General features: G+C 44.8%; 12 protein-coding genes across 12 annotated transcripts; 7 read left to right on the top strand and 5 right to left on the bottom strand. All coding sequences in view use genetic code 12, as the record gives it.

The window, feature by feature from the left end:
- Positions 1-5,344: 5,344 nt before the first annotated feature.
- LODBEIA_P14890 (uncharacterized protein) lies at positions 5,345-6,592 on the top strand (the record flags this gene model as incomplete). Its single annotated transcript, XM_066971382.1, has 1 exon — positions 5,345-6,592. One exon carries the CDS (start codon positions 5,345-5,347, stop codon positions 6,590-6,592), a length of 1,248 nt encoding a protein of 415 aa, XP_066828427.1.
- Positions 6,593-6,941: 349 nt separating this feature from the next.
- Positions 6,942-8,648, top strand: LODBEIA_P14880 (uncharacterized protein; the record flags this gene model as incomplete). Its single annotated transcript, XM_066971381.1, has 1 exon — positions 6,942-8,648. One exon carries the CDS (start codon positions 6,942-6,944, stop codon positions 8,646-8,648), a length of 1,707 nt encoding a protein of 568 aa, XP_066828426.1.
- A 374-nt stretch (positions 8,649-9,022) lies between these two features.
- Positions 9,023-10,813, top strand: LODBEIA_P14870 (uncharacterized protein; the record flags this gene model as incomplete). The annotated part of the gene is made up of 1 exon (XM_066971380.1): positions 9,023-10,813. The coding sequence occupies one exon, from the start codon at positions 9,023-9,025 to the stop codon at positions 10,811-10,813; it is 1,791 nt and encodes a 596-aa protein (XP_066828425.1).
- A 77-nt stretch (positions 10,814-10,890) lies between these two features.
- Positions 10,891-11,511, top strand: LODBEIA_P14860 (uncharacterized protein; the record flags this gene model as incomplete). Its single annotated transcript, XM_066971379.1, has 2 exons — positions 10,891-10,930; positions 11,306-11,511. 2 exons carry the CDS (start codon positions 10,891-10,893, stop codon positions 11,509-11,511), a joined length of 246 nt encoding a protein of 81 aa, XP_066828424.1.
- A 142-nt stretch (positions 11,512-11,653) lies between these two features.
- Positions 11,654-13,612, bottom strand: LODBEIA_P14850 (uncharacterized protein; the record flags this gene model as incomplete). The annotated part of the gene is made up of 1 exon (XM_066971378.1): positions 11,654-13,612. The coding sequence occupies one exon, from the start codon at positions 13,610-13,612 to the stop codon at positions 11,654-11,656; it is 1,959 nt and encodes a 652-aa protein (XP_066828423.1).
- A 352-nt stretch (positions 13,613-13,964) lies between these two features.
- Positions 13,965-16,229, bottom strand: LODBEIA_P14840 (uncharacterized protein; the record flags this gene model as incomplete). The annotated part of the gene is made up of 1 exon (XM_066971377.1): positions 13,965-16,229. One exon carries the CDS (start codon positions 16,227-16,229, stop codon positions 13,965-13,967), a length of 2,265 nt encoding a protein of 754 aa, XP_066828422.1.
- Positions 16,230-16,623: 394 nt separating this feature from the next.
- LODBEIA_P14830 (uncharacterized protein) lies at positions 16,624-17,013 on the bottom strand (the record flags this gene model as incomplete). Its single annotated transcript, XM_066971376.1, has 1 exon — positions 16,624-17,013. One exon carries the CDS (start codon positions 17,011-17,013, stop codon positions 16,624-16,626), a length of 390 nt encoding a protein of 129 aa, XP_066828421.1.
- Positions 17,014-17,588: 575 nt separating this feature from the next.
- LODBEIA_P14820 (uncharacterized protein) lies at positions 17,589-18,236 on the top strand (the record flags this gene model as incomplete). Its single annotated transcript, XM_066971375.1, has 1 exon — positions 17,589-18,236. The coding sequence occupies one exon, from the start codon at positions 17,589-17,591 to the stop codon at positions 18,234-18,236; it is 648 nt and encodes a 215-aa protein (XP_066828420.1).
- Positions 18,237-19,273: 1,037 nt separating this feature from the next.
- Positions 19,274-20,884, top strand: LODBEIA_P14810 (uncharacterized protein; the record flags this gene model as incomplete). Its single annotated transcript, XM_066971374.1, has 1 exon — positions 19,274-20,884. The coding sequence occupies one exon, from the start codon at positions 19,274-19,276 to the stop codon at positions 20,882-20,884; it is 1,611 nt and encodes a 536-aa protein (XP_066828419.1).
- Positions 20,885-20,986: 102 nt separating this feature from the next.
- Positions 20,987-23,074, bottom strand: LODBEIA_P14800 (uncharacterized protein; the record flags this gene model as incomplete). Its single annotated transcript, XM_066971373.1, has 1 exon — positions 20,987-23,074. The coding sequence occupies one exon, from the start codon at positions 23,072-23,074 to the stop codon at positions 20,987-20,989; it is 2,088 nt and encodes a 695-aa protein (XP_066828418.1).
- A 224-nt stretch (positions 23,075-23,298) lies between these two features.
- LODBEIA_P14790 (uncharacterized protein) lies at positions 23,299-23,892 on the top strand (the record flags this gene model as incomplete). Its single annotated transcript, XM_066971371.1, has 1 exon — positions 23,299-23,892. The coding sequence occupies one exon, from the start codon at positions 23,299-23,301 to the stop codon at positions 23,890-23,892; it is 594 nt and encodes a 197-aa protein (XP_066828417.1).
- Positions 23,893-24,288: 396 nt separating this feature from the next.
- On the bottom strand, positions 24,289-25,227 carry LODBEIA_P14780 (uncharacterized protein; the record flags this gene model as incomplete). The annotated part of the gene is made up of 1 exon (XM_066971370.1): positions 24,289-25,227. One exon carries the CDS (start codon positions 25,225-25,227, stop codon positions 24,289-24,291), a length of 939 nt encoding a protein of 312 aa, XP_066828416.1.
- Between the last annotated feature and the right edge of the window lie 1,331 nt (positions 25,228-26,558).

Genomic DNA, 26,558 nt, shown 5'->3' with positions numbered 1-26,558 from the left:
GATAGCCGTGCCAGTAAGAGGTGTGTTTCAATCCAACGTGAAAACGTTCAACGTTCAGGATCTTTTAACGAGTTGTTTCACATAGCTCGTGTTAATTATTGCATCTAATTCATAATTAGAGAAAGCTGCAAAATAAAAGTTGCCCAATCTGGCCGCGACAATGGTTGCAAAATTTTAGGAACCAGCACAAAAAAAAGAAAAAAAAAAATTAGAGGCCAACTTGCCATATTGACGATACCCCCACTCCCTTTTACATGCCTCCTTTCGCTTGGCTCAGTTTGATCATCGCTTCAACTTCTTAATGGCCGGGTTCTCTGTTTTAAGAAGATAGCCAAGAATCTTTACAAATCTCAAGAAGAATACTACTAACATCATCTTCAAGAAACACTTTTCAAATCCACAATGCAAAGTTTGCCAGAATAATTAAAACTCATTTCTGGGTTCTTGAAAAGGATTTGATGTCAATAGAATCCAATCATTCCAAACAAGAGGTTGAAAGTCAATCTCCCCTGGAGCTGAAACTCACCACCATAAAACTTGCGCTTCTGAATGTGTATTTTTTCTTAGTCTAAATAGTTTTTGCCTTCGTTGCGAGAAGTTCACTGATAGTTGGCTACTTTAGATATATCAGTAATGGCAAGGCGACGTGCTTGTAGAGTAGATTCCAAGGATAATACTTTCTTCTGTTGATACATCAGCGGCATTTTCATCTCTTGCGTTTAAGCCAAGGTTGGTGCAAATTCTTCAACTTTGATGTTCATCCATGGATCCAAATCCGCGAAACTGCAATTTGCTATCCACTTTTAACAGGCTTGAAGACATCCATATTCTTTTTCTTGATTTCCCACATTTGTCTGGACGACTGGCGAATGATACTCAGGGAAATAGAAAAGAAACTTTAACAAGAACATGGTGAGCATAATAGAAGAGACAAGAACGATGTTGATGGTGCAAAACGATAGCAAGCTTTTCCTACTTTTGTTTTCTTTTCTTTTCATTTCGTTCTGGCCGTCGCCGGTATATATCTCATTGAGCGACCGAGTCAAAGTCGACCCTGGAATTTCCTCTGTTGAAGTTGACGAAGTGTTACCCCAACTGGCAGATGTCGCACTTCCTCGCATAGTGCCAAGTCCAACGTAGAAAATCGCAATCTTTTTTTTTCCTTAGTTTTTGTCACCTGCATAGGCCAGGTCATGTGATGCACAACAAGAACAGCAGCGGCAGCTGTGCCACATGGGGTCAAGGAAAAGCGCAAAACTTGAAATTGCGCGCTTCATGCACGCTAGGATCACACACATTCTGGCTCGTTACAACTCAACACTCGTTCCGAACTTTGTCTTTCTTTTCTGGTCAATTAAAAAAAGCAAAAAAGAAAAATCCCGCTGGATTGTTCCAGTTCCAGTATCGATTCCAGTGCCTCTATCGCATCACTCACTTGCATGTATCTCCAAAAGTTGCGATATCCGCCTCCAGGGTTTGTTTTTGAAACAAACACCACTTCCAGCACAATTGAAATTAAAAAACTCACAGTGACGTCAAGAGCGTTTTCTCTCATGTCAGATAAGTAAGTTCAACATTAGTGAAAGACATCGTGGGGCTTAGTGGGAAATTTTGTACGGAAACGGGTAGAAGAACAATAGGGAGTGACTTTTATGCAAAAGGGGGAAGGGGGGGGAGGGTGCTCTCAACAGCTAAATTTAGCTCGCGAACAATTTTTTGACAGGTTTTTACGTTGCTACAAACGCAAATCTATCGGGACGTGGGATCTTCAAAATAAAAAAAACTTGCGTGGCCGTATCTACCGCTTGAATGAAAGAACGGTTCATCTCTTTCGACACCATGACGTCAAAGTTTCTCTGGTTTTTGCTTCTATTTTCTTTTTGAGATGCAAGGTGCCAGGTCATGGATGGGGTATGGGGTTTTCTAGAGCGAGTGTTTTCATCACAGGCCCTTGTTACCCCTGTTGGAACTTTCCACTGATTTTGATAGAGCGTTCAAAGAGGCATCGGTGTTATCAGTTCCCATTCGTAGCAGCAAGAACAATAGAAATGGTATACACGGCCCGTAATTATAAAGCTTTCGTTTCTATTGTTCAACCGTGTCTAAAAAATATAACCATACACTCTAGCTATCTGATTTTGACTCGCAAGTCCTGAAATCTGTTGTCCCCGTGGAAAAAAGATAACAGGTAGGTGCAGAGATAGAGAGAGATAAAAATTTGAAGTCAAGTCCTCGGTGTCTCAGGAGCAAGAGGATTGTGCAAAACTGACACTTGCTCAAGTAATAACTACAAAAGTTGTGAACCGGAGTGGAGAACCAAAAATATAATACAAGTTACTCACTCTTGATGCATAATTTGTCTTTGGCAGTACTTGTTGTGGGGAACTGGGAACTGGGAACCGGGCAATGTGACAACTTTTTTTTTTTCAATTCCCGAGTTCTAGTGAGCAAAGGGAAGGTGGAAAAGAATCACCCTTGCAGTTTTCTCGTTCCAGTAAAAAGAAAAAAATAAAAGGACAAGGCTTTTTTTTGCAGACCGGACTTTCACGGGGTTCTAATTGCGCATTGCTGCAAAAAATCAGAATCGCACCGCTCAGCCTCGATTCAACCAAGTTTTGGCCCCGTGGCTAGGGTAGGTTGGCTGCGGTTGAATGACCAACCCCGACTCTTGTGCATAGCATTTGCTGGAACTTTTGTTTAGTTGAAGTCCATGAAGACGGCATTTTCTGTTTGTTCCCATCCGAATTATCTTATCCTTTGACAGAATCTTGTTAGAACATCCCGCAGGGTGCCTAACCCTAAACACTAAGAACAAAAAACCATGTAAATTTTCGTGGCAACGTTTTCTTTTCCTTCTTTCTTTTATCTTCTATAATTGAGCAAGAGAAGGTTTACAATTTTTTTGATGTCAATGGATAGACCCTGTGTCTTGATCACTAGAAGCTGGTCAAAATTTCAAGGAGTTTCAAGGGGGTTGGAATTCTTCAACCTTTAGAAACACTTGAGTCCACTGACTACGTTCCTCCAGACACTCCAGTAGTGCTTGTGAATTTCTTCACTCAAGACGTGCGGAGATATTTTTTTTTCTTCTTTTATGCGATGTGCCTCAGCTGAGTCACCTAGTGAACAGCAATGTGAGAGGCTAGAGCCTCGGACCGGTGAATTTTTTGTCACCAACACAATAATCACAACACCAGAGTAGGGTTATTTTATTTCATGAGCGATTTTTGCGTCCCTGTGGGACTTGGTTGCCAACAAGGACAGCAGAACAACAGAGCAAACAAGACAAACAAGACAAAAGCAAGATCAAGGTCGATCCGTAGTTTTTATTTTTCTTATTTGCATCTATCATCTCGAGAATACACGCAATGTGTATGTGACGGGCGCATACAGCAGTCCGTGGAAACAAGAGAGCACAACAGCTCTAGTCTCACACTTTTATTCTCCTCACTCTTTTTCCTTTTTTCTGAAACTCAACTCGGGTATTTTCACATAGCTGGAAAAGGTTTTGCTGGTTTAAGTGGCGACGCAGCAGGCTTCCTTTTCTATTTTCTGGCGGTGTGATTTTTAGTTGCACAAGAGAAATTTAAAGCGCCATGCGAGATAACCCGAGTCATTATCTGTCTCTATCACTCTGTTGGTTGTCTCTCACGTACTCAGTGGCCTCAGTGTTGGCGTAAGCGTGGTAGAAAATGTCGGCACATCGGATTTAGACGACAAAAAACAAAAAAAAGGCAAATTTAAATGCCTCAACTGTCTTCAAACAATTGAGTGACTCTCGACTAAAAAGAGCCTGTGATAAAACAAAAAAAAAAACTCTGGCACTTGCAAAAAAAACCCCAGAAGCTCGATTTTTGAAATTTTGATTTCTCGATTTTTTTCAAGCATTTGCCAAGGACGTTCAGCCATTTTATATCTTCTTGCATCTTTCAAGACTCGCTTAGGTGGCTATAAGTAATGGAGCGTGGGGGTTGTCGAAGAAATAAAAAAAAAAAATCGTGTGGGGGATCTCGATCTCAACTCTTGTTTGCTTGCAAGCTAAGCCATGAGTCGCAAACCCACAAAAAATTATTTTAAAAAAAAAATTCGATCCAATTTGTTTCAACCACAGTTCTGATGACATCTCGGAACGCAGCACTGTTGCTTAATTGGTTTATCTCTCGTGCCGGTTATGAAGATCCTCTTTCTCGTCACCACCACGCTGAAACTATTGAAAGGGGAAAAAAAAAAAGAGGCAGTGGTGGTTATCTCTTCACTCGCCTGTTGCTGCCATCGTCCAATCATCTTCGACCTGGATGAGCTACCAGTCTGGCCAAAGTGAGGAGTGTGTCTAAAAATAGCTCCTCTTCATTTCGGGTGAGAGATTATTGAAATAGGAGAAAGTGTGTGTCAACAGCGGGAGACTCAAAACAAGTGCTACAACCACCACATGGGCTGTGATGTAAATTACCGCCTGAGACTAAAGTGAAACTCGACAACTGCTGAGAATAGCGCATTTCGAGTCAAGCTAGACCAATTTGACCGCTGGCTTTTCGGCGAGCGCGTGGGGGAGGTCTCAAGGCTTTAGTACAGTCAACCACATGAATGAGTGAGACAGAAGGACGGCTCGTTTGTTCGTCTTGGAACAACCGACCACCATCAACCCCCCAAAATGCAAAACCCCAGCTTTTGAAGGATAAAATATTTTTGCTTGGCAGGGGTCACCTCTTTGGCGGTGGCTTTTTCTTGTTTTCCCATGCAGGAATTAACTATGTCAGTTTGGATGCAAGCATGCAACTAACACAAAATCTGGAAATCCAAAAATAAAATAAATTAAAAAAAAAATTAAAAATAAAAAAGAGAGAGAGAGTATTTAGTTGCTTGAGGTAAAAGAAAAGAATCGTTCCCAGTCAACGAACAAGTCTCCATAAGCTCATACTCATTACACACTAGCAGTCTAGCAGCGAGGTATAGCGGTTAGTAGACTTTTCTCTTTGACTTTTTTCTCTAGCTCCCTCTCTCTCTCTATGTCCGCCCCCTTTCACTTCCCTTCCAATTTGCCCTGTCCTCTTCTACTCATGTCCAAATTAATATAAATATGGCTAATTAATCCGTGCAAGAAAAAAAAGTCTTGGCGACGTAAGGCTTGTATTTTGTTAACATATTACACAACATACCGGTACTACTACTACTCCCAACCTGTGGCTGCAAATTCAGCATATGGAACCAAGTCTGAACATAACCCCCAAAGCTCACCACTTGCCAAGTTCAAGCTTAAGCTCAAGCTGAAGACGAAGAAGAAGAAGAGATTTTTTATTTGATGCTTGCCATGTCTAGATTAGATCAAGCCCCAGTTGTTGGTCAAATGAACAACATTGCTCCAGCAGCAGCAGCAGCAGCAGCAACACCACAACATCATCATCATCAAGGTTACATGGCTCATCAAGCTGCCAGTGTCAGCCAGTTCCCTTTACAGCCTTCTTACTCCTGCATCAGCACTGCTAACCTGAATGCAAATCATCAACCATTTGCCAACCAGGCTCCTCCTGCTTTAAGCAATAATACCCAACAGAATATCCAGCCTCTTCCTTCAATCTTTGTTGCACCAGGACAAGCAAGAAGCAGCCAGGCCTATGATCAGTTCTATCCCGCTTACTATGGCTGTGCATTCTCCATCAACAACAACAACAACAACAGCAGCAGCAGCAGCAGCAGTAATAGTCAAGCATTTCCACAGCAAGCTTCTCAAGCTGATTATACTCACTGCAGTTCCTACTCTTATCAACCATCGTTGTACACTACGGCAACCTTGCCCACGCAAAATGCGTTGCCATCTCAATCATTCAGCTCTCCACAGCGCTATCCTCCAAGCCCAGCGTCAATGTCGGATAAAAGCTCGATTTCGTCAGCTTCGTCTTCCTCCTCGTCGACTTTGTCGATTGCATCTTACTCACAGCCAAACTATCTCCCATTCTCACACCTGCACACAAACACCTCCAACATTGACTACTCGTCGATAGTGTCGTACACCATATCGCCTTCATTAAAGCGGAAGTGGAAACAAAGAAGATCCAACGTGGTGTCCCCTGCAACAAGCCCACTAGACTCAACTGAAACTTTCCCCTGTCCTCAGTGCGACAAGGTTTTCAAAAAACCATACAATTTGAAGTCACACATGAAGACTCACTCGGTCGAGAAACCTTTCCAATGCTCACATTGTCCAAAGTCATTTGCAAGAAGCCACGACAAAAAGAGACACGAAGTCTTGCACCAGGGAGTCAAGAACTTTAAATGCGAAGGCTATTTACAAGATGGCACCACCAGGTGGGGCTGTGGCAAGAAATTTGCTAGAAGCGACGCTTTATCTCGTCATTTCAGAACTGAAACTGGTTGGTTGTGCATTCGACCATTGATGGATGAAGCTAAGAAGTTGGAAGAGCAGGGCATTTCAACTAACTTGACTTCCAATGGGGGCAGTCAACAGGACGGCGCTGGCGCCGTTCCTGTCTCTGCTGCCGTTGCTGCCCCTTCCTACGCTGAATACAGGTCAACTGCAGATGACGAGTTTTATGACAACTCGCATTTGATCAAGAGATTCATCTACAACAAGTAACTTTCCCTTTTAGCTTCAGTATTACCATGTAATGAATGTGAAAGACAAAGAAAACGGTAACGATGATGATACATAATTTTGTAAATACTTCCAATCTGGTAACCGAATCTCTTTTGCAGCCATAAACATTTTCCGCTCGGGTCCTGCTCCCCACCGCCGACGCCGGGAGGCCAGGTCACGTGCCGAGTCCACAGAATATTCTGGAAAATTTTCGCCATTTAACATACAAACTTGCAAAACAGCCCCGAAGAGCATCACCATCATCATCATCAATTCAAACCACCAAAACCATTTTCAGATTTTGATTTTGATTCATCTCGCTCATTGTCAATAAAATCTTTTTGGAAGCATGTTGAAGGTTAACAACAAGCAAATTCAGCGCGCCACTAGAACTTTCGTTCGTAATGCCTCGTATAAGGAATTGAAATTCGGAGTTGAAGGAAGAGCAGCATTGTTGAAAGGTGTAAACACTTTGGCCGATGCGGTGTCGGTCACGTTGGGACCAAAGGGACGAAACGTTTTGATTGAACAACAATTTGGATCGCCCAAGATCACCAAGGATGGAGTCACCGTTGCCAAGTCAATCACTTTGGAAGACAAATTCGAAGATTTGGGAGCTAAGTTGTTGCAAGAAGTTGCATCCAAGACCAACGAAAGCGCTGGTGACGGTACCACTTCCGCCACCGTTTTGGGAAGATCTATTTTTACCGAGTCCGTCAAGAATGTCGCCGCTGGCTGTAACCCAATGGACTTGAGAAGAGGCTCCCAGGCTGCCGTTGAAGCCGTGATTGATTTTTTGCAAAAGAACAAAAAGGACATTACCACCTCGGAGGAAATTGCCCAAGTTGCAACCATCTCCGCCAACGGAGACAAGGAAATTGGTGACTTGTTGGCTTCTGCTATGGAGAAAGTCGGCAAAGAAGGTGTCATCACTGTGAAAGAGGGCAAGACTTTAGAAGACGAGTTGGAAGTCACCGAAGGTATGAAGTTTGACCGCGGTTACATCTCCCCCTATTTCATCACCAACACCAAGACTGGTAAAGTGGACTTTGAAAACCCATTGGTGATGTTGTCTGAAAAGAAAATCTCCAACATCCAAGACATATTGCCTTCGTTGGAACTCTCCAACCAAACCAGAAGACCATTGTTGATTGTCGCTGAGGACATTGACGGCGAAGCCCTTGCTGCTTGCATCTTGAACAAATTGAGAGGTCAAGTCCAGGTTTGCGCGGTCAAGGCACCTGGTTTCGGTGACAACAGAAAGAACATCTTGGGCGACATTGCCATCCTCACTGGCGGTACCGTCTTCACAGACGAGTTGGACATTAAACCATCCGAAGCAACCATTGAGCATTTGGGAAGCGCTGGTGCTGTTACCGTTACCAAGGAAGACACTGTTGTCCTCAACGGTGAAGGCTCCAAGGAGAACCTTGAGCAAAGATGCGAGCAAATCAGATCGGTGATGGATGACTCCACCACCACCGAGTACGAAAAGGAAAAATTGCAGGAAAGATTGGCCAAATTGTCGGGCGGTGTTGCCGTCATCAAAGTTGGTGGTGCTTCCGAAGTCGAAGTCGGTGAAAAGAAGGACCGTTACGAGGACGCTCTCAATGCTACTAGAGCTGCTGTGCAGGAGGGAATCTTGCCTGGTGGAGGTACCGCATTGATCAAAGCCACCAAGATCTTGGACGAAGTCAAAGACAAGGCAGAAAACTTTGACCAAAAACTAGGCGTCGACACCATCAGAGCCGCCATCACCAAGCCAGCCAAGAGAATCATTGAAAATGCCGGTGAAGAAGGCGCCGTCATTGTTGGTAAGATATATGACCAAGCCGACTTCAACGTCGGTTACGATTCAGCTAAAGGTGAATTCACCGATATGTTGGCTGCTGGTATCATTGACCCTTTCAAGGTCGTCAAAAACGGTTTACAGGACGCTGCTAGTGTTGCTTCATTGTTGGCCACTACCGAGTGCGCCATCGTGGATGCTCCTCAACCACCTGCTGCTGGTGGTCCACCTGCCGGTATGGGCGGTGGTATGCCCGGTATGTTCTAAACCAAAAAAAAAAAAAAAAAAAAACATGAAAAAAAATGAACAAAACAACCCCACACCCTCCACCTTTAATCTGTAAATAAATACAAAAATTTTAAATAAATAATGAACATTTCCACTATTTGGCTATGATTTCTGTTGTGAAAAAAAAGTGTATTAGTGGAAGAGACTGGTTACTTTCTAAAACTCGAGGTGTGTGCGGACTTTCTTTCTTGCGATGCTCTTCTCTGTATCTCAAGAAACAAAAAAAATACGAGTCTACCTCCATTACCACCACCACCACCACGAATTCAGCTCGATAAAAGCAAAAGTTTCCTCCAACCGGGAAGGGAGTCCATAATGATATAGCATAAAGTACATCGCATGACGGATATTCCATGTTTTTTGAAGATATAACAGACACGCTCGACAAGAATCTGCTGACGAGACTAGGTACGCAAAGATTAGTTTCTAAGCATGCCGAGTTGACGAAATTCGAATCGGTATATGAGCAACTGACCCAATCGCAGCGTCGTCAACTTCGCGACCCTCGCGTGCGGAAGGCGGTTGAGAAATTGCTTCATCGCGAATTGCTGGCTCGCGCCAAGAGGCGACCGCAGGATACGTTTGAGATTGTGCATGAAGTTGATGACAGTGGAGACAGTGGCGACAACAAGAGCCAGAGCAAGGGAAAGGGAAAGGGCAAGGGGAAGAGCAAGAGGAAGGATAAGAGGGTAAAGGTCGGGTATGAAGGCTCGAGCATAAGGGAGAAGATAGCAGAATTCTTGGACCTCCAGCAACGAGGAGGAGGCGATGGAAGCGATGAAGAGTCAGAGCACGATGAGAAATTCGAAGAGTATGACATTGTCACGTCGAACAAACTACAGCAGTATAACGAGCACGAAGATACACGTGGAAAGCAAGCGATGCGGAACTACTATATCGAATCTAGCGGGTTGGAAATCATGCCTACTCATGCCAACCTCCCGTCAACTGAGATCAGCAGACACGTCTCCAACATGAACACTTTGCTCCACTTGAATATTTTACGGAAAAATTGGAAGTTGGCGTACAAGATCTTCTGCATCTTGATCCGGTTCCCTGAAGTTGATATCCGACTCATTTGGCCCTTGGGGATTGAGATTTTAATCAACTTGTCTCATGGCGATGGCATTTACGGCATGAAAGTTACCAAGTTTTACGACTATTTGAACTCGTTCTTCGTGGTGAGGCAACATGTTATAAACAGGAGTGTTCGACCGTCGGCTGCCCCCGTATGGAGAACAGGTTCGAGGACTATGGTGGCGTTGTATTTGATAAGTTCCCTATGGCATTTATTCATCCAAAAAGACTACGAAACGGCGTTGGCTAAAATAGAAGAGCTCGTTATCGTGCCGCCATATATCCATGAAGGAGTATTATACTACATAGCAGCGCTTTGTCACTTGTGTCAATGCTGTCAAATTGTCGATTCGTTCCAATTGCAAGGCGACTTTGTCAAATTTAGTGAAAGTGGAGCCATGTATAGGAGTTTCCATGAGTGTAAACAGTTGCTTGAACAAGCACTCGAGTATATCAAAAAGAATTTGGCGTCTTGCAAAAAATACAAATTTGAAGTTGATGATGAGGCAGTGGTGCAGCAGTGGCACCATGTGATGCTCAAATTGGAAAACATCCGTGCCGAGAATGAAGAAACGCTGATGTTGAAAGTTGGCAGTGATGAGGAGGATGAAAAAGAAGAGAACAAAGCATTGCCAAATGGACAAATGGAAGTTGACGAATGGGGTGCTATATCTGATGATGATGGTGATGATGATGGAAACGATGGAAACGGTGATTTCGATCATGACGAAGCTCAGAATGGGCAAATGGAAGTTGACGAATGGGGTGCTATATCTGATGATGATGATGATGATGATGGAAACGATGGAAACGATGGAAACGGTGATTTCGATCATGACGAAGTTCAGAATGGGCAAATGGAAGTTGACGAATGGGGTGCTATATCTGATGATGATGATGATGATAATGAAGAACAAGAGCAGAAGGAGGAGGTAGGAGAGAAGAACGAAGAGAACGGAGCATCGCCGAATGGAGAAGTCGAGTACGATGATTGGGACGCCATATCTGATGATGACGAAGAAGAACAAGAAGAAGAAGCTCAGTCACCGTTGGAAGCATCAAACTAACTGAAGTCAACTCTTTTGCAACTGATGAGACACAGACAGATGATACTCGTATAATTCGCCCAACGCAGAAAACCTCAATGGACTTCAAGGAAACCCAAGACTTCAATCCCGACAATGGTATGGAATCTCAAGCTGATGATTTGTGGGGTGGTGATGGTGATGGTGTTCTGGGTGAGGATGAATGGACCGGCGTCCAGTCCGACGTCGATTCAGATGACTCAAGGCCCCCCACCCCTGGACATGCTGGAGCTGTATAATGGACGCGCTGCGCTAGGGGATAACATAAGACAATATTTACCAACTGGCCACAAAAAGTCCCTGATACATTCTTACGATTCACCGGTGGATGTCAATGATAACGATGAGTTGGCCCAGGCTGGAGATTCTGAAGTCGAGCATTTGGTAAATGGCCAGGAGTATGACGATGAGTGGCTGCAAATTGCAGATGAGACGACAACGATCAAGAAAATAAACTCAATACTGATGTTACAGAAGAAGTAGAAAAAGACGATTACGACAGCGAGAACGAGAACGATGAAGATTACATTGAAGATGAATGGGGACTGATTCAAGATGACAAAGACGACGATGACGACGATGACGACATCAGAAACGATGTTCCACGCATTCGTAAATCTGCTCTGGCGCGGGCTGAATCAACCGAGGACGAATGGAGTCAAATCCTGGATGACGAGTAAAGATATTTTGCAAACAAAGCATGTCAAATACAAAATACAAAATTACCCGAAAGAGGGTTGTTCTCTTCCTTTTTCTACGTCAACATATACATTTAATAAGTCGTAAACAAAGAAAAAAAAAACTGTGTAGGAAACCGTATTTTCAACCGTATGTGCCGTCTCTCTGACGCTTCCGTAGTTGGACTTGACGCAGGGACGATATGCAAACTTTGAAATTGCCATCTTCGTCTCTCTCGAGCGGCAACACATGCCAATCTGGAGGCAAGAGGGCGTTTCGAGGAAGTCTGAGTGTTTGAAAGATGCTGGTGGGAGAAGATGACAATGGCGACGATAGTGGCACTGATCCCAACGCGGTCGATGCTGGAGGCGTCGGTGTTGGCGCAGATGGTGTGGTTCGTGTCGGTTCTGGGATATTCAATATATGCAAGGAGGAGGAAGAGGTTGCTGATGGTGATGATGATGGCGACGAAGCTGATGGTGGCGATGTTGGCGATGGTGGCGATTGCGGTGAAAAGTTGTCGCGCTGCTGGGTGTAACCTGTGCCGTTTGCTGCGGGAGCCATGTTGGGAGAATCCGCATTGGTTGTTTCGACTAAAGGCAGGTCTTGGTCAGTGTGTGTTTGGATCAACTCTCGAAGACGAGGATCAAGTTGAGGGGTAGAAGGCTCGGCTTGAGCAGATGCAGTGGTCTCGAATGGCGCAGCTTGTCGCTGTTGTGGTTCGGGTGGCACAATTGGCGGCTGGTCTTCTGCAGGCAGCACTGGTGCCGGGGTCGAAGGTGGAGTTTGTGAGCCAAACACCTTGCGCCGACACAAGGGGCAGCTATCTGATCTCTCCATCCATTCTTTCAAGCAGCCCATGTGAAGAATGTGGTTGCATTGAAGCTTTTTGGCGACGCGTCTCGACGACTGTGGTTTTTGGTGTAGCCGCTGGTACTCCTCTTTCTCGTACATGTCCTCACGGCAGATTATACACAAATTGTCAAGGACTTCGAGATCGCCCTTTGTCGCATTCGGGAGTTGGCTGTCTAGGCGCTTGGAGGACTCGATGAATGCTAATAGTTGCGAAGTTTGTGTCCAGGCTTTCTTGAGCGATGAATATGTTCCTTGGAGCATGGATAATGGTAGTGAAAGTCCCGAGTGGATGGTTAAAAGGTAGATGAAGCAGAGGTAAGCCACTGCTGTGAGTAAAGCCGAGGATATATCGATTGCTTTGCTGTAATACGGCTTGCTTTCCCAAACAATGTCAGCTTCGTTGTCATCGTCATCTTCTTCTTCTTCATCATCTTCTTCTGGTTGTTGTTGTTGTTGTTGTTCATCTTCTTCCTCGCCGTCCACAGATGCTTCACCTGAATTAACAGACGAGTCCAATGCGCTCGATCTCCTCTCGACGCTTTTTCTCCTGGCAGAATTCTTGCGTATCTTAAAAAACACAATCTCATAGAATCCCAAGAGAACTTTAGCGAAATGAGTCAAAGTTTCAACTCCCTGCACTGCAAATTGGAATCCAAACAACAAACACGTGACCGAGTTGATGCCCTGAAACACGTCAAACACCAAGAACTTGGCCAAGCTGAAATCAATCAAGATGAAGAAAATGTTCAACCAGAAATTGATCAGGCTCAAGTAGTGCTGAATAATGTGCAAAATGCCAATCTGGTCCGACCGCTCGTCATCGTCGTCATTGACTTTATTGAAAATCAAAAGGTTCAAAAGATCCAACCGGTCAAGCATAATCACATGCATCACCTTAAAAGTCATGGCGATGCCCATGAGAAGCACGTTTAAAATGACATTGTTATCTCCAGTGGCCAAGTTGAGGAACAAGTTGATCGCGAAAATGGGCAATTTTTCAAACAAATGCTCCACTTCAATCATCCGCAATGCGCCAAAGAGTAGCACCTGGAGGATCTTGTTGACGAGGAGAAATGTAAACACGATGAAGTTGATGAATATACCCAATTTGAAACCGTCGGTGAACTCAATGAGGAACATCGTGTAGTTGTAGGACTTGCTGAGTGAATCGTGGATCGACCAGCTTAGTAGCGCCACGGATAAAGCGCTGTACCCTAGTATGTACTGTAGCGTCTTGCTTAGTATCATTATTAGCTCTGGTGTGTGTGTGTGTGTGCGTGTGTAGTGTCGGAATCAAGGACCTTGAAGCCAGGAATATATTCCGGAGCAAATGGTGTTAGCCTGGTATATGGATAGAGATGGCAAGCTTGATATACCGTGCAAAGAGGATGGGGAGGGGGTTTGGAGATTTTAGAGATTTGGAGTATACGTCACACACAATATAAGCGGGGTGCTACCAGTTTTCGAAATTAACGGGTACCGGCTATTTTTCAAATACATATCAAGACATGGCAGGATAATATAGTCTCACACGCTACACCAGAGTTCAGTTGCCCAAATAGTGGCAAAGTTCAGATCAAAGAGCCCGAGCTTGCTGCTGTTACTTGATGAGCTTGCGTCTTTTGTTCTGGTCATCAAGTAAATTGGTCTGCAGTCTCTGGATTGTCGGTATTCGCGATTTCGTAGGGGACAAGGAAAGCGCTCGACGCCGCAGGGATTGTAATCGGGGAGAGTGTTTGCCTTCTTTGTTTTCTTTCGCATCGTGTAGTGTCATTCGGTTCTCCTTGTCCATCCACGGGTCCACCAACGTCGACAAGGTTTCTCTCTCCTTTTTAATTTCTTCGTGTGTCGTCGCCAGCATTTCGGCAAGTAATTTTGAAATCGACTCATTTAGGTAATTGTCCACTGAGGATTTCAAAGTATTCTTTAACGTTTCCAAGTCGCGCTTCACTGTGGTATTTTGCTTATCTCGTATTCTCTGCTCGAGATCGGCAAACGAGTTGTTCTTTAAATTATTGCAAAACTCGACGTTGGAGCTCTGAATCTTGGCAAGGTTCTCCTCCATAATCTGGTATATACTCTTTTGAAACCCAATCATTGTAGTGAATATCCTCTCCACTGTCTCATCTGAAAAATCAACCAATCCAGTAGAGCAGCAATGTTTCGATTTAAACTGCCACACTTTCTTTTGTAGTAGTTCCTCCTCCATATTGAGGTTTTCCGTCCCTTTGGCATCGGGCGCTTCTATTCGAAAACTACTCGTCTTTGACTTGACCAATTCGGCAAACTGAGCTAGGTAATTGCCAATAGCAAAAGAGTTTTGCCTGCGCGAATGTATAAAGTTCTCCTTTGTCTTGTCAAGGTCCTGTCGTAATGAGTCAGCAAGCAACCTCTGGCTTTTTTCCGCCTCTGTTGCAGCTTGAAGTTGAGATTCTGTAGCGTGAAGCCTTTCGCGAAGCTCATCCAACCCCAGCAGTAGTCTCATAATCTCCAGTGCATTCTCGTGCTTCTCGTCATTCAATCTTGAGCATTTTGCCACCAACAGCGAGACTTCCAATTGCTGCTCTTTCAACTGGGTACTTAGCGACTCCTGGTCCTGCATAATGTTGAGGTAATGGTCTTTTTCAAGGAAAATGCCATTCTTATTTCGCGTGGCATTCAAATCCTGCGTAAGCTGGGCAATTTCCTTGGCCATGTTTTTCACTAGCGTTTTCTTGAGGATGACTTCAGAGTCGTGCCCATTTTGAGGCAAGTTCCTGACGTTTTTCGCTTTCGCGGCGTAATCCAAAGTCGAGCAGGTTTCCATGCAATTTATCTGGGCTGGTGAAATCGTGGCAATTAGGGCAGTTTTGGTATTTCCGCCGAGTGAATCTTGTAAAATGTATGTCAATTTGGACTCTCGGTATGGAACATGCTGAGAGCCATTTGTTTTCTTCTCATTTAGCGAATTTATGACTCTTCCCAAAGTCAATAGCGATTGGTTGATTCCTCCTGCCTCCTTCACCAAGGAGCCGGATCGACTAATATTTTCGGAGCCGGCCAAGTCAACCAAGCTCATTTTCGATACTGTGTAGCTATTCTCGCTGGTTGAATCGCTTCTGCATAGTTGGATTGCAAATATAGCGTGGGATCTCGAAGACATATCGTTCATGTTGGTGACTGCAGTCTTTCTTCTCAAAGTTCCTGCCTTCAACACTTTGATGCTGTCCTGGTAGCTACAAACACAGCGCTCAGTCAAGTTTTGAACGGATATCGACTTTTGAGTCTGAGTGGATTTCATCATTGTTTTCTCAACTACTCTCAATTTCCTCGGATGCTGCAGTAGCAAATCCCTCAACTCTTCATTATAAATCTCGAGGTAGGACATCTTCAACGTATAGTCGTCGGATTTGGTGCCGAGTTCCTCAAATAGATCGTGCAATAGTCTTGGGATGATCCCAGCGGTTTCGGGCAACGGTGTTGCCTCGAGGTCCTTCAAGTCGCTTGGGCCACACATGGTGTATGTTTTCCCCGTCCCTGTTTGCCCGTAGGCTAAGATTGATACGTTCAGACCGTTTAAAAAGTCCATTAGTAGTGGGCGAGCGAGATTGCTGTATATCAGTGACTGGTCTGCTTGAGGTCCATAAGTCTCGTCAAATCTGTATGTCCTCTTGAAAGAGTCGGCGACGGCACCGGAATTTGTAAATGATCTATTGGCATTAGCGTTGGTGCTGGTGGTGGCAGTAGTAGCGGCATGGTTTATCAAGACATATGGTTCGGTGATGGAATAGTTGTCATTTGCCAATTCGAGCACCACGGGGGACTTTGCTTCAATTTCCTGCTGGTTTCTGCCCCTACATCGCACAGCCACCTGGATATTCGACATGCTCTCTTGGTCTTTTGATGGAAAGATGTCTATCTATAGATGACGTTGTTTGAACCAATGATCAAAAGAATTAAAAGTGTAAACAAACCACACACACACTGCGCGATATAAAAAATTGGGAGTGTTGGACCAAAATATCAATGTCGTTAAAAAGCGCGACACTGCCCTCGACAAATCCACGACATGTGCTCCAACAACACGTCTCTGTGTGGTTGCAAGATCACGTCAACTTCAAGATGTACTTGAAAATCATTGAAAAGAGAGGCGTTTTTTTCCAGGAAACGAACTTTGCTAATCGTTAAGACGGACTTCGTCTTGTTCTTCTTCTTCTTCTTCTTGTATTATTTTTTTTGTCTTTTTTTTTGTTTTTCAAAAAAGCTAGTGGACATTGAACTTAGTCAAAGAAGTCATCGTCGTCGTCTTCATCGTCCACATCCACATGCTTTCTATCGTACACAATCTTTGTCTGTTTCTTCAGCTGGGTGTCTCTACTGATTCCGTCTAGCATTTCAACAATATCCCTCTCGGAGAGCTTTTTGTTGATCTGGCCCGTTGAAAATAACCGGATGATGTAGCTTTCCACCGCTTCTGCTCTATCTGGTCTGACCATCCTCACTCTGCTTAGTCTTTCTCTCGCTTCCGTTTCTAGTATTTGGTTGAGAATTCCTGCTGCTGCTGCGGACTGTTGTTGTGCTGCTCCGGAGCCTGAAGAATCGCCGCCGGCATTTTTCTGTAACTCTGCCATACGTGCTTGCCTGATGGCACGTAACTCTGCGTCATCCATCTCAGCTAGACGTAGATGCTATTTGTTTGCTTGAGGAAGGATGAAAAAAAAAACCCTTTCTTGACTAGCTTTCTTGCGATTTTCGTTGTTATAGAGTCCGAGCGTGGGTCCCGGTTCCTTGAAAGTACGAATATTGGTACTATCACTCCAAAAAAACAGAACAATATCAAGTGGGAGTCAGCAAAGTGAGATGGCTTTGCTTAAAAAGTGAGTGGTATGTCTCTGTCTCTGTCGGTGTTGGTGTGTGTGGTTGTTTCTCTCTGTTGTGCGCACTCACTAACCTCCAGATCACGAACGTTGAAGTGTGACATTATTACATCGAAAACAGGACAAACATTGCCAAAAGCTGATAGATTGATTGCTTGACACATACTTTTGACACACAACACCTCCAGTCCATCCCGTTTCGTTACAATTATTAGCATTAGGAAACTACATTTCACAATCAGCTGAATTTTCAAAATCGACTGAAGCAACTGAATTTTTTTTTTTTTTTTGCTCTTGATCCAATAACATACACACATACAAGTATATATACGTATACCGTGGCAAAGCAGAACAAAGCAACCATCAAGATGAGTTCGGACAAGACGAATATACTCATGAAGTACAAGATTGTGTTTTTGGGAGACCAAAGTGTCGGCAAGACCTCCTTAATAACGAGATTTATGTACGACACGTTTGATGAAGCTTACGCAACGACAATTGGGATAGATTTTTTGAGCAAGACAATGTACCTTGAAGAAGGCAAGACCATTAGACTACAACTCTGGGATACCGCTGGGCAGGAAAGGTTCAGGTCGTTGATACCTTCGTATATACGAGATTCGCATGTCGCTGTGATATGTTACGACGTTACCAATAAGAAGTCATTTACGAATTTGGACAAATGGATCAAGGATGTGAAGCTAGAAAGAGGCGACGATGTGATTATCGTGCTTGTGGGAAACAAACTGGACTTGGCGAGCGATAAGCGACAGGTGAGTCTCGAGGACGTGGAACAGCTACACAACAAGATCGGGTCCAAGTTCTTTATAGAGACTTCAACAAAGGCCAACCACAATGTCAAACTATTGTTCAAAAAGATTGCCCAGGCCTTGCCCGACTTTAGCAACGACGACGTGGCCGAGAACGGACAAGAAACGTTGACCAATAAACCGGAAACAATCGATATCAGCATTGAAAACAATGGCCAGAATCAAGGAACTAGCAGCTGTTGTTAAGGTAATAGAAACTTACTTGACTGGATGGTAGACACATATATATATATGAGGATGAGATACATGCATCCAAGAGATATTTTTCAAAGGGCATCAACACGCCAGTCTGTTCTTCTAAACGAAACCTGCAATACCCTCTCTCATTCACACAGACTCATTCACACAGGGTAGGTGAAACTCTTGCGCTGTACGCCTTGAAATTGTGCGTGCTAACAACTGACCCTGCCATCGCACGGTTTCCTCTTCTCTTTGTCTCACGTGACACGTCAACTACGCGGAATTTTTCCACGCCGTAAGCCCCGGCTCCCCCCCCCCCCCCAATCGCCGCGCCCCAAGGCCATTCTGGCGCGCTTCGTCCGCCGCGAGTCTCGCCAAGTCTCGCTAAGTCTCGCTAAGTGCGCTGCTTCTTGGGCTGCGGGCGATTCTTCGTCAATGGTGAAACTCTTCCGGCAACTCACATTGCCCACTCACTCACACTCATCCCACCTGACTCGCTTCTCGTTCTCCTCTTCGTTCGTCCGTCCGTCCTCTTTCTTCATTGCCTCCCTCGCTGGCTCTCGTTGTCTGCTTCATCCTCCCTCGCCATGGTGGGCTGTCTCGCTGCCTCTTCTCTTGTTTTTCCTTCCCAGCTTCGACGCTGTTAGCTTTGCTGCTGCTGCCCCTACCGCCAGCTGCTGCTACTAAAAAAACCCCCGTCGTGGTGGTCCGCTGGATGACTTTTGATTTGTAGATTGTTCGCGAAGTCTCAACATTCTTTCTTTCTTTCTTTCTTTCGTTCCTTCAATACAATACTACACAACTTAGTATCCGCCATCACATACATATTTACCATAGATACCCTGGATACTATAACATATATATGTATCTACACCGTTGCGATACATCAACAACTACCACGACTGACTGAGGAAAGCAAGAGATATTTTGCACCCAAACACTCCGCCAACTCAACCACTACTTCAACAAAACCTTTTCTACTAGGCCCCGCGTCAACTCTACATCTATCGGGAAGACAAGATAAAGAAAAAACTGGGTAATTGATGTCGAAGGTCAATAGTCGAAATGTCTCAATATCTTCGCTATTGGATTCAACAGCATCGAATCCGGAAAAGTCCAACCGTCCTCCAGCTCCACAAACTGCACCGGCGGCTGCGATAGCCAAACAACAGATCAAAAAGAAGCCAGAGTTTATCAAGACTGCTTCGCCGATCCAGCAGTTGGTGTCACGATACCAGACAACGTTCAACGCCTCGGACGCGGACTCAAGCTCTGCTGGCGAAGTTGTTCCCGTGCAACACGTCGATCTCAAGAATAGGGCCCCGGGCAATGGCCATTCCAGCAATAAACAGTCGAGTCGGTCACTGGAAGCCACGCTGGCTTCACGCGCCCCCCTGGTCAAGAAGCAGTCACTGAATATAGCCAGCCAAGTGAAACGCTTTCAAACGCACTTTCAAGTCGGTTTGAGCCCGCTGTCGTCTTTGCAACCAAAGAGTAAAACATCCATCAACTCCATCATCAACCTAGACGACTCGGCTCCCACCACTTTGCCACTTACCCCATCACAAACGAATGAAATACTCAACAGTCATAGTCTCATCAAGAGGAAAATCCCACTTGTTGCCCTGGATCTGAAACGAAGGAAAGGCGCAACACCTGAGCTACAAAAGAGCCCGTCGCTATTGAGCAGACAACAACTGACACTACTGCAGTTTCAACAGATTCTGCTGCGCAAAGTTCCCACTCCGCCAGATGTACCGACAAAGAAACCACTACAGTCGGGTATGACTACGGAAAAATCCGATCTCCAGCCGGTGGTGAAGTTGAGCGCACCCTCGGTGATGGACTTGTTGAATCCAGAAGAAGATCCACCAGCTGAAGAAACAGCAGTAGAGAAAGAAAAGGGGGGAAAAGAAGACAAGGACAAGGAGAAGCAGGAGGAAGAAAAAGAGAAAGAGAAAGTAGATAAGGAAGAAGAGGAAGAGACAATTGCTACTACTGCCACAACATCTTCCACGAGTGAAGAGAAATCCAATAAGAAAAGATCAGAGAAACCAGAAAAGGCAGTACTCGCCAAAGAAAAAGACTCGGAAAAGGAAAAAGAAAAAGAAAAAGAAAAAGAGAAGGAAAAGGAGAAAACAGAACCGCCAATCATAGCGTTAAACATCCCACTTTTGGACCCCAAAAATCCACAACCGGGCAAAGCAGAAGTTGTTGTCAACGTCCTCAAGCTCGCCGAGGAGAAATATGGCTGGTCTGTATTGCACCCCAAGGCGAAATCCGCCATTGATGTAGTTGACGACATGATAGATGATGAAGAAGACGACGATAACGACGACGACGATGACCTTATAGATGACGACAAACAGCAACAACAACAACAACAACAACAGCAGCAGCAGCAGCAATCTGGTGCAACGGCGCTGGCACAAGCACGAAATAAAGAACTCAGCGAAGAGCAATTGGTGCGACAGCACGAGATCAAAATGATTCGAAAAGTCGGCAAATACGACTTTGAGGACCCCTTCATTGATGACGTTGAACTACAAATGGAAGAAGAAATCTCCAGTACAAAAGAGGGCTTCTTTGTTTACTGGGGACCACTAATAGATGATAGAAACTCGGGAAAGAAAAGCATAGCGAAGAAAAAGTAGCCGCGTACAACTTCTTATATAGATGCTATTTTTCAATAATGTTAAATAAATATACATAAATTTGTGTACATGTATGTGGTGAGAACGAAAGTGCGTGCGTGTTTAATCTCTGAATCGGTCGATTGTAAGTTGGAGCATCCCAGCAGCGTTCTTCTCGAATTGGTTCTCGCTATGTTGCTTGATGTCGTCGAGATCATCTTCAATCAGCTTCAACAATTTTTCAATCTTGGCCTTGTTCGCAACCACCATGGGGTCTCGCTTGAGCGCAACGAAGAAATTCAAGTATGCAGCCAAGGTCGACAAACTGCCCGAGTTGATCATCACGATATCGTCGTTGTCGTTGTTCTTCATCAAGGTGTCTGACGAAGTAATGAGCATCAATTCCAATATGTCGTTGAGGTTCTCCTGCCTCAAGCTGTAGGAATCATCGGTGGACAACGACGATTGTCTCGGGGGTAATGGCGGCGGGGCTCCTTTTTCTTGCTTCTCGCCACCATTTACATTTGCCTTAAGGGACGCCTTGCCTAAATCCAACTCTTCCGTGGTGCCACTTCGCAGATTCAACAACAACTCCTTGTATATGCCAATCAACGGCGCCTTTACATTCTGATAAGGACAATTCTCCAACGAGTCACGAATGAAAGCGAACCCGACTGGCTCGGGGCTGAGAAACAATAGCTTCGTGAGTGCAGTTAGAACCATGTACCCCGCCGTGGGGCGGTCTTTGTTCTCCACCATGGCGAATAGTAGAAGTTGGTAGAATATCGAAATTAAGCGCTCGGGTATTTCCCGCACTTGTCTCCTCAAGTCCTGACATTGGGAGTTATGGGGCGATGATACCACGACCCACGTCCAGTACAAGACCAAATCTTGGATGGTCTTTTGGCTGAATACAGGTTGCACCATCTGCGGCACAACCAATCGCAACGCCATGCAAATGGCATCTTTGAAACTCATGGTCGTGACTTTGCCTTGCTCCAGTTTATGTTTCCGTGGTTGCAATTTCTGTTTCGACACCGCCGAGTTGGTAAACAAGATCAATTCTCCCAACGTGGAGTCGTTTATAGTCTTGGCGCTGCTGTTGACAATGTTGGTATACATATTTTCCTGATAGTCAACCACGCATTTTTCAAACAAAACCTCGCCGGCGTCTTCTTGGCTCAAGTCGACCGAGTCAATGAGCTTGCGCGAGTCCAGCACAAATTGGTCAAATTTGGTCTTTAAGGAAATGTCAAACAGGTACGCCAACTCGACCCACCTGTCCAAGATCGCCGTGCTGTATTCAAACTCGTAAATGACTCTCTTGTTGGCCCTTCTCTGCAATTGACAAAAATAGTCCAAGGCAAATCCTTCCGGGTGCTGCTTCGTGCACATGTTGATGATATTGGTGGTGAATCCCGTCAACATTTTCCTCTGCAAATACGCTTCATCCAGTCTAATCTTATCGAGCTCTTCCTTTGTATACTCCGACACCTCGCGAGGCTCAGGCGACCCCGTATAGTTTCTCACAAAAGTGTAAGCTCTCTGCAACACAAAATGGTTGTTGCCGAGCGTATTTCCCTCGGTGTTATTCAAAAGGTAAACCAAGTTGACAAATGAGCCGATGGCCATCGCCAAGAACCGCGACGGGTAGAGCGTATGGATCTTTTTCACGTTAGCATCAATAAGCTCAAGCACGCAGTACAACTTGATGTCAAAAAAATTTTCCTGATGGAGCCTGACGTATTTTGCATCGTCGGCATTGTCCACGTTCACATGGAGCGTCTCCAACAACTCGCACCCTTTCAAAAAGAGTTCCTTTGGGTTGCCTTCTTTCGCCAAAACTTCGAATATCTTCAACACCTTATACACACAGGGGGCGTTCCTGATCCCCGACGAGAAATCGTAATCGGAGTCGACATACGCGATGATCAACGAAGGTAGATCCCAGCCGATTTCATACGTGAGCTCCGAATTCTCCAGCAACGTCTTTAAGACGCACGCCAATAATGACTCTCTTTCCTCCACGGTGTACTTGGTGGGGTCTTGCAAAAATATGTCCAATAGTGTGCTGTATGAAAGAAAGTCCCGGTTGACGAGTGCATCCTTGGCCCCGGTTGCTATACTGCCAACCACCTGCTCAAAAGTGCGCTCTTCGACGGGTTCCTTTAGGGTGGACTCGCTGGTGACAGATTCAGACGTGGATGCCATTCGAAGGGGGTTTTCCTCAGCCATTGACCAGATTAGTCCAGTGGTTTGGGCTTTTTTCAAGTTGATGGCGGGGATTGACGCCAAAAAAAAACCACTGTGTGGTTAGCGGGTGGTACCCTTTATTTTTTTCGCCCTTTCTCCTTGCCAGGAATCTTCCAAACATGGAACGAGTCCTTGCAAATGTGTAATAAAAAGCTAGAAAACACCTTGAAGATAAAGGAGATATGGCCACACTACGAGAGTCTTCCATATTGCAATCAGATCCAGACTCCGATTCAGATGGTTCAGACGAGCTGCGCTCGTCGTCATCCTTGAACGAGTCGCTGGATGCGCAACACATTGCAGATGACGCCAAAACCGAGGCCAAGGTACCCTTATCGACGTCGATGATGTTGGAGAAACTACCCCCTGAACACCAGCGACTACTAGATAGGACTCTCCGTTCTAGAAACGAAGATACCAACGAAAAGAGCAATGCGTCATGGGACAAGGGGCACTCGCACCTCGACTCCGCTGCTGTTGCTGCTACACGACCGGTTCAAGAAATTCAAGAAATCACCAAGATCAGTATACGACTCCAGCCGATTGGGTCAACGAGGGCGATATTGCCCAAGGTGTTTAAAATCTTGTCGACGCAGTCCGTATCCACGGTCAATAGGTTCTTGTGCCGGAAATTAAGGTCAAAGGAGCCGTTTCATTTGTATATACACAACTCGTTTCTGCCGCTTCCTGACGAGAAGGTGGGCGACTTGTATAACATGTTCAAGACCAACAACGAGCTCATCATCAGCTACTGCAACACTCTAGCGTTCGGGTGAAGAAAAAATTACAGAGAGTCTCAGTTCAAAGTAGTTGAAAATTAAATCTAACATTTTTTTCTAATATACAAGTCTAATAGATGAAAGCAAAGACCGTTTTCTTTTGTCATTTCAAGACCTGATGGGTCCCGTTACAATAAAATCAAAACGGAGCTTTTGCCTGGTATCAATCATGGAAAATAATGCACTCAAATGAATGAAAATTAGAAGAAAAAACTCATTGCACTCACTCACTCCCAAACTTCTTTTGTTTTTTTATTTTGAATAAAGGAATCAACAGCATTGAACAGCAACAGCGGCAGTATGAAAACGGAAACTAATAACATGAACATCTCAATCTAGAAAAGGTGAAAAATAAAAAGTTGACCAAATTGACTAAATGGGGTGTTTATCCATTTAGTAAAAGACAAATTTAGCATTTCCAGAGTTGACTGTCACGGTACAACCGTCAGTGCCATGTCCGTTGTAGTTACCGTTTTCGTACTTACAGTCACCTTGACTGTCGTCGCCACCTTCGATTCTAATGTTGTAGTTTGGCTTTTCAGTGTTGTTTGGGTTTGGAATCAATGACAAATAAGTCTTGCCACCAGTGGTACCGGCACCAAGGACCACGGGAGCCCAGTTACCGACGCCGGAACCTTCGGTGCCCCAGACACAACCGTCTTGGATTGAGACACCGGCATTGTTGACGTAGTATTGAGCCGAGGTTCTGCCACCTTTCCAGGTGTAGTAGTTGTCACCATTAACGACAGACACTGGAGCATCGCCACCGGCGGACAACAAGGTTGGAATGTTCATGTTTTCGGAACCAGGGTAGTCGGTTCTGCAAATGGCAACATTCTTGGAGATTTGCGAGTCAAACTTGACATTGTTGGCGCCCCATGAACACAAGTAGTCTTGGTCCTGGTTGGATCTGTACAATTTGCCGTTTTTGCACAACAAGCCACCCACGGAGATACCGTTGCTTGGCTGTTCCGAAGGCCATTGAGTCTTGGACATACCGGCTTGACAAGCGTACGAGCAGTAGTAGCCGTCTTTACACTTTTGCGAAGTGTCACCGTTGCCATTCATTATGGTGGTCCAACCGCCGTCCAATCCCGAAATCCAGTTGACGGAAATAACCCCTTGACCGGTTGGGACAGAGTCACATGAGTGGACACCGTCTTGGAATTTCTCCAAAGGGTTGGAGAAGGCAGACAAGTCTCCCGAGATGGAGATGCTTCCACTCACGCTGACATCTCTCTTTTGATGTTGGTGGTGGTGGTGTTGGTGAGCAGCTGGAGCAGCCAAAGATGAAGCTGCAAGGGACAATAAAGCAAAAACTGACGATCTCATTTCAAAAAAAGAAAGGATTAAAAAATGAATGTATGTAGTGATCTAGGGAAAATAAAAAACTAAGGATGGAATAAAAGTGGAAACACTCTTGGTTGGTTGGTATGTATATATCTAGTTAAAAGGAAAGACGATAGTTGGTGTAGAACAAGTTGATTGAAGAACCTATTCTATCTGCTTCTTGAAGTAATGAATGTGTAGCTAGTTAGCTTAGTTGATGATATCGAATAATAGTATCAAGACTCTTTCTCAGGGGGATCCCATTTTGACATGATTTTGGCGTTCTTATATATTATTGGCAAGATCACCTGTGCAACAGATGTTTGTCACTCTGCCCAATTCTGAAGAAAATCTTTCAACACAGCCATCAAACAGACCCCACCAAAATTAACCACAAAAAAAAAGAAAAGAAAACGGCACAACACTCACACTCACATTGGACGTATCACCTCTAATCCCACACACACGCACACATACACCTGTGACAAACAGCCAACAGCCAACGAACAGAGTAAGGCAAAGAAAAAAAAAAGTTGTTAACAGGCTCTCCATCTGGGTCTGCCGATCCCTGTGGTGGATCTTAAATTTAACAAAAGATACAGGCTGCAAAACCAGGCTGCAAAACCAGTCTGTCTATCTGCACTCCATGTCGGTTTTTTCCCCTTTTTCCTCTCTTTTCTTGTGGGCCAGGGCGTACCTGTTTTTGTGGTGTTGTTGGTGGTGGGTGGTGGCCTCCTCACTTTGACGTACAAGAGCCCATTTCTGCCCCATCAGGACAGGATGGTTCGTGCATTCTTTACAAGCCTGGGAGTTGGCAGAGGTGCATCGATTGTTGATTTGCAGCCAATCGCTTTTGTATGTGGGCGCTTTGTGTAAAAAAGCAACGTGCAATCTTCACCTTTATTTTTTTCTTTCTTTTTTTGAGGGGGAGGGGCGCGCGGGGCTTGAAAAAAAAAAGAACCGCTGGGTTTTGAGGGTCTAGACTCGCTTGCCCTTTTTGGCTGTTTTTTTTTTTTTTCTTTTCTCCCTCTCTAGATGGTACCACCATACTCACTTGCCCTTGAGGAGGCAGGAAGCGAGCTACTCATACTCTTCGATGGAGACAGGTAGGATTTGTTGGTAGAGGAAAACGGCAGGAAGATGTGACTTTTTTTCCAAGACAAACAGACTGGTGTAGCGTCACATGCGGTAGGGGTTTGGCTTGAAGAGTACGAGTATTGGCTCAAGAAAGGATGATCGTGTGTCTTTCACTTGAATCTTAACCTTATTGGAAGGAGCAAGGGGCAAAGAGCTAGGGTCGAGGGATTAAGGGTGTTTCACTTTTCAGCTTCCCC

This window comes from Lodderomyces beijingensis, assembly GCF_963989305.1.
Source record: "Lodderomyces beijingensis strain CBS 14171 genome assembly, chromosome: 2".
In the NCBI taxonomy this organism is placed as follows: Eukaryota; Fungi; Ascomycota; class Pichiomycetes; order Serinales; family Debaryomycetaceae; genus Lodderomyces; species Lodderomyces beijingensis.
This window is presented reverse-complemented; position numbering and strand designations above follow the sequence as displayed.